At 43.3% G+C, this 11,741-nt stretch overlaps 2 protein-coding genes across 2 annotated transcripts in view; one reads left to right on the forward strand and one right to left on the reverse strand.

Moving 5' to 3' along the window:
• LOC137878601 (epithelial membrane protein 2-like) overlaps positions 1-2,322 on the forward strand; it is a 4,951-nt gene extending 2,629 nt beyond the window's left edge. The window contains exons 3-5 of the mRNA XM_068718958.1: positions 163-271; positions 1,093-1,233; positions 1,404-2,322. Of these exons, the coding sequence (XP_068575059.1) occupies positions 163-271; positions 1,093-1,233; positions 1,404-1,564 (411 nt within the window). The 3' untranslated portion in view covers positions 1,565-2,322. The remainder of the gene's footprint in view (positions 1-162; positions 272-1,092; positions 1,234-1,403) is intronic.
• Positions 2,323-3,001: 679 nt separating this feature from the next.
• LOC137878479 (germ cell-specific gene 1-like protein) lies at positions 3,002-11,500 on the reverse strand. The gene is made up of 6 exons (XM_068718799.1): positions 11,371-11,500; positions 10,584-10,905; positions 7,048-7,095; positions 6,755-6,919; positions 6,525-6,636; positions 3,002-3,741 (listed from the first exon to the last, which is right to left on the reverse strand). Exons 2-6 carry the CDS (start codon positions 10,876-10,878, stop codon positions 3,300-3,302), a joined length of 1,062 nt encoding a protein of 353 aa, XP_068574900.1. The 5' UTR covers positions 10,879-10,905; positions 11,371-11,500; the 3' UTR covers positions 3,002-3,299.
• Positions 11,501-11,741: the final 241 nt, after the last annotated feature.

Genomic DNA, 11,741 nt, shown 5'->3' on the forward strand with positions numbered 1-11,741 from the left:
ACACACACACACACACACACACACTCCTGCTTTGAATTCTCCGCATTACTTCTCGCCTCGTCTCGCCTAGTATTGATTCATTCACTTCCCCTTAGCATGTGAGGAAGGTTGTCCGTTGTATTTATGCATAATTGTGAATGTAAAATGATCTCTTCCCCTCAGGCCTGGTGGATGACCGACACCATATCCACTGACGTGTGGGCCCGGTGGACATACCAACAGGGAGTGTGGAACTACACCGATCTGCCCGCAGGCTCACACTACCCACAGGGTAAGTCATGCCCTGTGATGCAAAGAAGCGAAGTAAAGAGGGGACCTGTTTCCGTGGGCACAACACTTTAACTCAGTCATGTACTTCTCAGAAAAAAAAAGAAAGTTTGTTTCATCGATTTCCTGCCACACTGTACGACTTAGCATTCCCTGCGCTGCCTTTATTCTACACCAGTGGCTGAAACCACTGCATTTCATTACAGCCCCTGAAGCGGTGTTTCTCTAAATGTGAAATTGTCATGCCCTTCATGGCCACGATCAAAGCTAAGAAGATAGCTGTGTGGGTGTGGTTTGGTTTGATTGACGGCTATCATCAGGTTTTGAGTCAGACGTTGCTCAATCCTGATTGGCCCGTGGAAGCACGTGACGGCACCTTTTTTTTTACTACACATTAAATACAAACCTGAAAGTGAAAAATAAGTGTACAAACAAATCTTGGATAGAGCTATTTCTTCTGGCAACATATGCATGTAAATGAACTGGGGACACACAATGGGTTTTTGCAGTTATCCCCCAAAAAAATGTTTTTGCCTTTCAAATTCCGACCATCAAAGGGCTCCTGTCATATTACACCCAAATATCCAAACTCATGTATGAGAATGTACAGTGAGGGGTTATTCCAACTGTGAACCTTCAAATCATAAAGAGTTGTTTGTCTTCCCGCTGCGTCATAATCAGCAGATTTCTGCAGCATTATTGTTTCCTGAGTGAGTCAGTATGATGTTTAGCACATCTTTAGGATAACCCCCCCCCCCCCCCATCACTCAAACACACACACAGCATCTTCACCGTGTCGCTCTCTCTCTCTGTCTCCCCCTGTAGATTACCTCCAGGCAGTGCAGGCCAGCTCAGTGCTCGCTTGTATATTCTCCATCCTGGGCATCTTCGTGTTTGTGGCTCAGCTCTTCACCCTCCCGAAAGGACAGAGGTTCACCATCTCCGGCATCTTTCAGCTCCTTGCCTGTAAGTGTCTTTGCCCTGTTTGTTTTCCCTCTCTCTCTCTCTCTCTCTCTCTCTCTCTCTCTCTCTCTCTCTCTCTCTCTCTCTCTCTCTATCTCTGCATCCTCACCGCTCTTCACCCCTTCCCCATTCCCCGTGCCCTCACTGATGTGGCCTTGTCTCCTTCCCTCCAGGCCTGTGCATCATGATCGCAGCCTCCATCTACACAGACCGCTTCCACATCGACGAGAAGTCCGGTTGGTACGGTCACTGCTTCATCCTGGCGTGGATCTCCTTCGCCATCACGTTCATCTCCTCCATCACTTACTTTGTGCTACGCAAGAAGACAGCGTGAGACGGACACTAGAACTAACTCCAACCAGCCCAAAACCTCTGGCTGGATCTACTCTTTCAGCTGAAATCTGGTTTCTAGTCGCAGATGGTGTAAACAGTGTTTATATTTTCTCGTTGTGGACATCAGATTTGAGCTGCTAGTGTATATTCAGCTACAGATAAAAGCCGACCTGTCGACCCTCTCAAATACATACTGGTGTTTAATTGAGCCTGCTGTCAGATAGTCGGGTTTCACACTTTGTGGGGTGTTTATTCTGCAGTAAAAGGCGAGTTCAATCAATCACAAGGGGTATTTGAGTGCAGTTTCAACCCAGAGTTTGAGCTGGATTTCTAAGGCATCTACAGATTAATAATATTATTGTTGTTAACTGAACAAAATTTGCCTTACGATTTAAGATGCTAAGATAAATTAAGATCCATCAATGTTTCTGGCTTTTAACAAAGGCAGGTTGAAGAGTAAAATCGGTGGTCTTTTTTGTTGTTGTTATTGTTGTTGTAATTACATTTACATATGGATATGAGTGTTGGATAAAAAGGGGCGAGTTTATGATTTTAGTTTATCATCTTTTTTCCCGTTATCTTATTGTTAGTTCATCAATTCTATTTCATTTTTCTGCTCTGGTCTTATTTTAAATAATTAAATAGAGTCACAACAACTTGACCGGCAAAGTCTTAAAAAAAAACATTTCGTTGCATATTTGTGTGGGAGACTATGTGATGATACAAAATGTAAAATCAGTAAAAAAAAATAATACAGAAGCTTTTGTTTTGTAATCATTTGTGACTAGGAAGACATCACACTGGTGTATGTGTGTGTGTGTGTGTGTGTGTGTGTGTGGGGGGGGGGGGGGGGGGGGGGGGGGGGGGGGACACTACATTATTGTGTTGATACAAAGCATAAATATGGGACAGAGTAATGAACCCCTAAGTAGCGGGACTTGAAATAATTTTCTGATTGGGCCATTCCAAAAGCAGCAAAGCAACAGTATTTGAGAGAATCTGAGTTCCACTAGCCTAGTATGTTTGAAATGTACCTAAATCCACTAATCTAATATCTCTTTTGACAGTTAATCCACAGATGTACTGGTAATATGTGCTCTGTTTCCACGCAGTGTGACAGAAAGGCAAACTGCCTTGTATCTTAAAGTGTGAGATATTATTTGTAAATATGTCTTGTTTCCCATAATGCTCTGTATGTCTAATGCTGTTTTATTTTTGCTACTGCTATTGCTTATTATGGATGGCAATGACAATGATTTCTACGACATTAAAACTTGATTTTCAACCAATTATTGAGGTTATTTAATTTATTATGTTCTACTTGCTACTTTGTTAGAATGATTGCATTTCATTTGAGTCTTGCAGACAAAGAGCAGTGAGATGTTTCAAACAGCTAGTCTGAAGATCAAATTTATTAAAATGTTGTGCATTAGCCAAAACAAGATTTAAAATATGACAACTGCTGATGCTCTCTATATACACAAGTAAAACTGTAAGATTGATTCTAAATGATACAGTTTATGGAGCATTTCTTTACTATAATTAGTTTACAAAACAACGTTGTCCTCTGCATTTACTCTTTCCTTCTTTATTAGAGCTGGGCGATAATGATCAAAGCTGATTCTCTGGGTCACTGGACCGCTAACCGTGTAAATTCAGAACTTAAAAAACATTTTATTGCATTGCCGAGACAGGTCACAGGTCCTCCAGTCATAGAAAACAGTCCATGCAGTAGGTCAAAGTGGGCTGTAGTACTCCTCTGGCCCGTAATGGCTCTCCTGGTGTCCTGGCAGCGGCAGGTGGACGGGCGATGGAAACGGAGAGGGGAGGGAGAGGCGATGGAACGGGGATGCAGGCGCGGGGTGGGATGGGGGAAGAGGGAAAGTGTCGGAGTGAGGGAGAGGTAGGGAGTGGGAGTGCGCGAGCCTCGGCGAGGAGGCCGGCAAGGCTGCTGTAGGGGGCTCGTAGTAGGGAGACAAGTGGGAGATCCGGGGGGGAGACGGGGGACAGGCTATGGCTGGGTACGCAGGGGAGTAATATGGTGGCAGGAGACCCACGAAGTTAAAGCTGCAGGCGTTGAAGCTGTATCTGGGCCCCATCATCAGCACATTCTCGGTGTAGTTGTTCAGAGTGGAGACGCCGGCTGACATGCAGACAGTGAAGGCAAACCAGGCCATACTGATGGAGACAGAGAGAAACAGGAAGCGGATCACGAGCGTGCCGTTTGCTTGTGCTTGCGTGTTGACACGCCTGTGCAGAGGAGGTGTAACTGAGTGTATACCGGGTCATTTCAGACTTTGACTAAAGGGAAGACACAATAACTTGGAAGGGCGGGATTTTCTTCTTTTTCAAATTAAAGCAAAAAAACCACCCTCAAACCTCAGAACAGAACTGCGGCTTTCGGGAAATCATTTTTGTTTATATTCAGTAGAATAATGCATTTTGTTGAGTGGTATATCTGGTAATTTATTTTAGCCAGTGAGAAATCCCATCCACATTCAGATTGCCAATAATTGATTCAAACAATCATAAAAATGCTACATCTTAATGACATGTTTTACTGATATCTGATTTATTGGTTTGGCCTTGATGAAACCCATCAACATGGAGATGTAGCGAGGGAGCGGTGAGACTTTTCTGATCAGCTTTCCATAAAAAAGCTGACCTACTCTGGGTGTAGTGCTATTTGTTCCCGGAGCTCACCCATGACGCTCGCACGCGGTTAAGTTGTGGCTCGTTTCGAAGGTTATGTTTGGTGGCATGTTCACATACATTAGTCGACTATAATTGACCACACAATCAAAGGTTAGACAAACTTTACTTTTAACTGATATGTTGATAAATCTGCAGCATCTGAGAAGTGCCACGTTTCAGCGCAGTGCCGTTTCGCACGGCGGCTCACCGTAATCATCTTCAATAAATCACCTGAAACCAACTAGCCGCTACAGTCTAACCGTACACACCTCTACTCGCATCGAACTGGTCAGTTATATCGTTAGCAAAACAACGTCCCGCGAACGTTAGCAAAACTGCTGTCTCAGAGCCATGAGACCAGTTATGTGACTGGGAGAGAGTATTTAGGTGTGGAGTATATCCATAGAGAAGAAAAGGGAGAGGAATGACGCCACCCAATAATATTAACAGCTACTTACAGATTGTGTGAGCTAAAAAAAGGTACAAGAAGCCCAATTCTCCTTTAAAATAACTCACTACATGTTTATCATCGGGTTTGGCAAACTCATTAGAATATGCAATGTTTGACATCAGTGTATGTGATGGAATAGTGCCATTAGAAAGAACCAAATTTTACGGCCTAAAATGTCTACCCCCCTCGCTGGCTACGTTTTCCCACTGGCTGACTACTACCATATCCTAATGAAGGGCTCTGATTACTGTACACAACCTGTCACAGCCCCACAAAGCAGTCTAGAACCGGGCCTGCCAGCTGCAACGTCAAATCAGGTCAGAGGCGTATAGTGGGGGGTGCAGTGGCACCTTCCCCACTTTGCTCTTGTTTTTTACCATGTACCTTGTTTGTATTGTCCACTTTGCTGTTGTGATCCTGTAAATGTCCCCACTGCGGGACTAATAAAGGATTATCTTATCTTATCTTCTACTCCCTCGGGCAACTTCGCTCAGACCACGGCCATCATTTCGACCTCAGCTGCACACCTGTGAAGTTCTGTGACTGCATCTCGCACAGTTGTGACACAATCACGGTGACAAAATCTGTCCACAGACTCAAGTTCTCAAAACCACTTCTGTGGTAGTTGCTGCCACAGCAGGTGTCTCCAGGACCACATATTGCCACGATGACACATGGACTCACAAGGTGTAAAACAATACTAGCCACATGCTGCCACGCCCTGTAATTACAGAGTTAACAAATGGAACTGGTTATACGCAACCTATGAAAGTAGTTCCCTTTGCTTCTTTTTTTTTTTACAGACACAAAAACTAAAATGTCAGAGTTAATTCTGGGCAGCTATATCATATATTCTGTGTATAGTTTTAAGTTGTGAGAGTTTATGCCTTACATTATAAGAGCATTTATGAATTTCAAACAAAAAAAAGACAGTTTCTTATTATCTTATGATTTACTACTGCTGGTCGACACTCCAGCAGGCTTTTATATAACTTGGAGATACAGTTCAATAGTTTGTTGTTACTGTAAAGTAGAGTGTACACTAAATTTTTAAACTTTAAAAAGTTTTTGCAGAGAGTCTCTGTTTGCCTGAAAGATGGGACAGACTTTTAAAAAGTCTGAATAAATGGGTGGATGTAATGAGACAGAAATAATAATAATATGCTCATACCAGGGTCTAAATGAATTCTCACTGAGGCAGAAAGGAAGACATGTTTAATGATTGTTCAAACATGTTCACACGCAAACTTTGTAGCTGTTTAATCACACCTTCTGAGGCCATGTTGTTGTGACACTGTAGAGGAAAAAAGGCTGAGCTGTCGACTGTTAGAATGATGCCTTCAGGGCTCTTCGGCATGCACGGTTTGACGAAATTTCAGCAGAAGCTGCGGTTGTCAAATTGGGATTGGGACTGTGAGGCTACAAAGAATGGACAGGCGAACACCCTGATGCAAAGCTGTAAAGGACGACATCTTACATGGTCCCACATGAAGAGTTGAATGCTGGTGTCTGGAAAATTAGTCAGGGCAGAGCCTGGTCCAGAGGGGCCGCAAGAAGAGAAACACTTAGTTTCAAGTCATCAAGGACTCAACAGTAAGACATGAAAACGTTCCACCATTCCAACAGAAACACGTTCCTTTGCTGGCTTTGGGAGTAAATCTGCAACCGAAACACTCAGTACACGACGGTCCAAGTTTTGAAAGGGAACAGCTGTGGACTGAGGATCCCAGCGTGCCTGGATCCTTACGACTCAGCGCGGTTTCAATCAGGCCTCATGGTGCATGTGATTTTAGTGCAGTGTGTTTTATGAACTCACTAGAACGCCCAGGAGTAGCCATAGCTGTGAGGCTTGAAGTCTTCTGGTCCCATTGAGGCCGTGGTCTGAAACACCTGCATGAACATCATGTGACCCACCATCCCAAGCAGACCTGCGAAGACAAGAGGGAGGAAACATACCAGATTGGTTCCGTAATTTAAAAGGGAAACTAGTAATACTAGTTGTTCTGTGTTGTTACCAAATTCTGATTTATTCAATCCATACAGTACCTCCCAGGACTGTAAAGATGGCAGCGAAAGCGTTGAGCAGCTGGCCCCAGCGTTGCGTGGAGGGGCACCAGGCCCTGATGCATAACTGCACAGACAGCAGTGTGCAGCTGATTACCAGCAGACCCACATACATGATCTCCAACGACAGAGACAGCCACATCATTGCTGCAGAGGGAGGAGGAGGAGAAGAGGCTGAGCACAAACACAGGTGAAGGTCGGGATCTCAGACATCCAGTCGACCGAGAGCGTAAGCGCCCACGGAAAATGCAGGAGAATGTGATGAACCCGTTTACCTTTTTCAGATCCTGGAGTCAACGTATGAAACCCTCGACACTTCTCGTCTATGGGCATCAAAAGACAAACGCAAATAAGCTCATACATTTAACAATAAATCTGCTTTTATACCAACAGGAAAAGTGGAAAGCTTTTAGTAAACAATGATATTTCACTGCAGCCACCACTGTTTCCAAGAGAAACCGAGTTCAAACATCCTTCAGCCTGTGCGTACGGTGTATACTGTACATTTAAAATGAACACTGCAATCTAATTACTGTGTGAATAACCAGATTGAGGCGAAAGTGTTTACATGGCCTGAGGTAACCGGGTGGGAGATTATGAGATTTGTTTGGTAATAATCGGGAAGGATGGGGCCCACGGGAAAAACCTTAGTAGCACCACAAAATGAGACTTTTGTCGTTGTGTCTTGTCTATCATTTCACTTATTGACTTCAACATGAATGTATTTTGTTTTCACCCCCTGAAATGGGTTCTTTCCACCATTGCAAAGCTACTAAAAGAGAAGGAAAAAAAAGAAGCAACCTTGTTCTGTAGTCGGTTAAGCTTCTTTGTGTCTTGACATTACAGCTGCAATAATCAGAGTACCGTATGTGGCTCTAAACTACGGTGGCCCTGAAAGTTAACCACACAAGAAAACAGATGCAAACGGACAAAGCACGAGGAAATGAAGCATTTATAGAAAAATAAAACACTGCAAAGTGAGAAAATACGACAAACGCTTTCTTCATTTGCTTGCGTTTTGTCTAATTACACTGTATTTGCAGTGGGTTTTTTTTTCAGAAGGCTGTACATGTGTTGTCAAAGTGGTCAGATTGAGGTAACAGTTTGCATAATGTTTAAAAGCTTTGATAGGAGATTATAGGATTTGTGTTGTATAAATCTGGAGGGGTGGGGCATACAGGAAAACTCTCAGTAGCAGCACAAAATGACACTTGGTCAGTGCGTCTACTGTAGTTTTTAATTTGAGTGATTTTTAAATTTTCAACATAAAAGCTTTTTGTTTTCATCCCCAAAATGAGATTTTGGTCCTCCACTGTAATGACATAAATAGAAGCAACCCGTTTCTGCAGCTGGTTAAGCTTCTTTGTGGCTTATTTACATGCAACTGCCATAAGGTATTTGGCCCTAAATGACAGTGGCCCATAAGCTCAACACACTGTGACTTAGAAAACAGATGCAAACAGACAAAGCACCAAGAAAACCACTTTCTTCACTTGCTTAGATTTGACCTATTTGTATCTGATGGTGTTTCAAGTCTTTGCAGCATGTTCCTATATTTTCTAAATGCTGCGCATGTGTTGCCTTTGTTTTGTCTACTTGCAGTGCATTGAAAGCTCAGGGCCGCCGTACTTGATAAGTCATTAGCATTCATTCACATGTTTAGAGCTTGTGTGAAATATTTATTAGTCTGAAACAGGAGTGTCACTTTTAAACCTGCAGTAACAATATTTGGCATAACAGAATCACCTTTCAAATTGCTATAACTAACATTAGCATACAGTTGCCTACTATATTAACATATCCATTAGACATGTGGCAACATCATTTTCTGTCATGTGTCTGACCACCTGGTGCATACAAGTCCAATATTGACACTCCTTTTAGCTCTGTTTTTGGTCTCCACCAGATATCTGGATCTTTAGCTATGATGTTTAAGAATTCACCAACTTTATCTGTCTGCAGTTTTGGCCCTTTTTCACCAAAAATAGCTGGTAGTGAAAGTGAATCAAATCAGTAGAGTTGCACAAATTATATTTGTGACTGTCTCAGCTGATTTTATTCAAAAACAAAAGTCTTACAGGTTCCCAGAAGGAAGGCAGATACAGCTGGCACATCGCAAGCAAACAGAAATAATTGGGGACGTGAGAACAAGTGAGTGCAGGACTAATGAGGGACAGGTGAAACTGATCAGGGCGGGACAGACAATCAAAAAGGCGGGAAAACACACAAAGACAGGAAGTAAAACCAAACATGAGGAGTGAACTTAGGAAATAAAACAGGGAACAGAGTAACCACCAGGAACATGACAGGAACTCTACATCAGTGATTCTAAAAGTGGGGTCCGTGGCACTCTCTGGGGTCCGAGAAATTATTGGTTAAAAATGATAAAATTGTGGTGTATCATTGAAAAGTACATATAGATGGGAACCATCTGCGCCAATAAAACAAGCATATTATGTCCATTACTTTCATCCCCATCAGCTTTGGGCCAATAGAAACTCTGATACGATTGTGACACATCATGTCAATCAGTTGGAGTTTGGTTCTATTGAGAACAGGAGTCTGTGTCTTGTGTCTATGTGTCTTCCTTGCTAGCAGACGTAGCCTAAGAAGCCAGCCAACATAAAGCAACATCTGACAACAAAGCACCCGGAATTTCAGGGCAAAAAAATAAACATCATTTAAATTTGAATGTGTTTCTGTTTATCACTTTAAAAAACAGGTCTGAAGTATTTTGGTTGAAAGAAAGTAGAATACAAATAGTTCCAATGGCATCTAGAGTACAGATTGGTGTTATTTACTATTCATTTCAAAGTGTGGACTGATTTATATAATTGACCACATAAGTCAGACATATATTTTTGCTGAACTTGAGTATCATTCAGAATCAGAATCACCTTCATCGACCAAGTATGCGTGCACATAAACTCTTAAATGAACTTTCTTTGCATCGCTCTATGTGCTCACACAGCTAGGGACGAGGACGAAGGACGAGGGACGAGGACCAGAATACACAGGACGGTTTAGTCCACAAGTAGTGAAAAAATAGGTTTACATATAGATACTATATAATAGATGTATAAAATCACCAATGACCAAGCTTAATCTTTAAAATCAGTTGCAAATGAGATGGTGAAAACCCAGCCGATGTTTGTGAATCCTATTAACCTTTCCCTCTCTGGATTTCTAATCCATAATTGAGTCATGCTGTTAAAGTCTAAATCTCTGTGAGCAGACCACACACTGATGATAATCCTCTTTGGGCTCAGCACGTATCCAAACACACACTCACTCAGACGCGCGTGCACAAATACAAATTAACACACCCGAGGCCTCACTTCATCCCACCACCTTGGATTGCTTCTGCTCCTGTGACCTACTTCATTGTCTGTCCCACTAGTGCCACAGTTAGTTAGTTTCACTTCCTGCTTCTGTGCTAATCCTCGTCTCACTTTGGGAATGTCCTTGTACTACACACTACCCGATCAGCACATATGCCCAGGGATATGCTTATGAAATCCTGTGCATTGATACCGATTGTTTACTGTAAGCATGGCCACATGACTGAGGTTTGATCCTGTGTTCTTTCAATTATAAAGTTCCTCTACCTGCTTAATCCTTTTCAGGGTCACTAGTGACACATCTGGGCTTTTTTTTCATTTGAAAGAACTTTAGCTTTTGACCTTCCTTTGTGATCCCATTTTCAGACACATTTCCTCCCTTCAGCCATGACTTAACAGTCCTACAGAAATCAACATGTTCCAAATATTTCAAATCTGTGTCATATTTTTTACCCATTTTCCTCTCTTACCCGCTGAGTCTGCGTAGATGTCCTCCTCGCAGATGAGGAACAGGCCCGTGTGAAAGACGGGGAAGACAAAACGGTCGTCCCCGGTCTCCCAGGAGAACTGGATGTTGGTGGAGTTGGAGACGCCGGGAACGGGGATGCAGTTGCTTTGCTTGATGGGCGAACAGAGGGGCTTGGGCACCTTCTGTTTACCTGTGCACCAGTAGGAGGACATGAGGGCAATGCCACCCGTGAAGAGAGACACGACGGTCTGGATGAAGGACAGGCGAGGGGAGCGCATCTGCTGCAGGAACTCCATGGTGCAGGGATTAAATGAGGGCTTGGGCTGGGGACAGATGTGTGCACGTTGAGAGATGGTCAAATATCCAAAACATATTCAAAGCGTCGCCAGGGATAGCTGAAGTTTTTCGTTGTTAAATCAACTTGACTCTAGGTACACCTCCACTCTTGCATGTCACTAAAAATATCACCAGCATGTTCCTAGTTTCCAAGGAGAAGCAGCTCTGTGCCCGAACCGCTTCGCGAGGTGTTTGAAAGGGAAGGTGCGGGGGAGCCAGCGGTTTTACATGACTAATCACATTAAGAATAAATAGACTGTGACAGAAAATCAGCACATTTCCGGTAATTGGTGGGAAGACAGACGGCTGAATCAAGAGGAAAATAGGTGAAAATTGCCGTCACCATGGAAGCCCTCCAGGAGACGGATGCTCAAACAGAATACCTCTGAGCACTCGACGTCAAGCGGTGAATTAAATTTGAACGAAGGAGAGAAGAAGAAAGAAGCACTCACCTACTTCAGCCTCTCTTACTTCGTACTTTGTCCTCAGTTCCCTCATGGAGTAAAGCGTGGAAGTTGAAAGGAACATCCGGCCCGGCTCTTCTACCCGCCTGCTCTCCCTTTCACTCTTCATCAGATAGTGAGAGGATTTTGGCAGTCACGCCGACCTCTGTGAGCAGAGTGACTGTCTTTATGATACGACCCCAGCAGTCAGACACAACTGTGAGCATAGCGCGCACACACACACACACACACACACACACACACACACACACACACACACAAACACACACACACACACACACACCCTCCTCTTCTTTAATCCATCCGTATAAATCCAAAGCAGACGACTCTGCTCCATCTGTTTTCATTATGATTCCTAG

Source organism: Cebidichthys violaceus, unplaced genomic scaffold (assembly GCF_023349555.1).
Source record: "Cebidichthys violaceus isolate CVI_PGR_0920_01 unplaced genomic scaffold, fCebVio1.0.p SCAF_23, whole genome shotgun sequence".
NCBI classification, from domain to species: Eukaryota; Metazoa; Chordata; class Actinopteri; order Perciformes; family Stichaeidae; genus Cebidichthys; species Cebidichthys violaceus.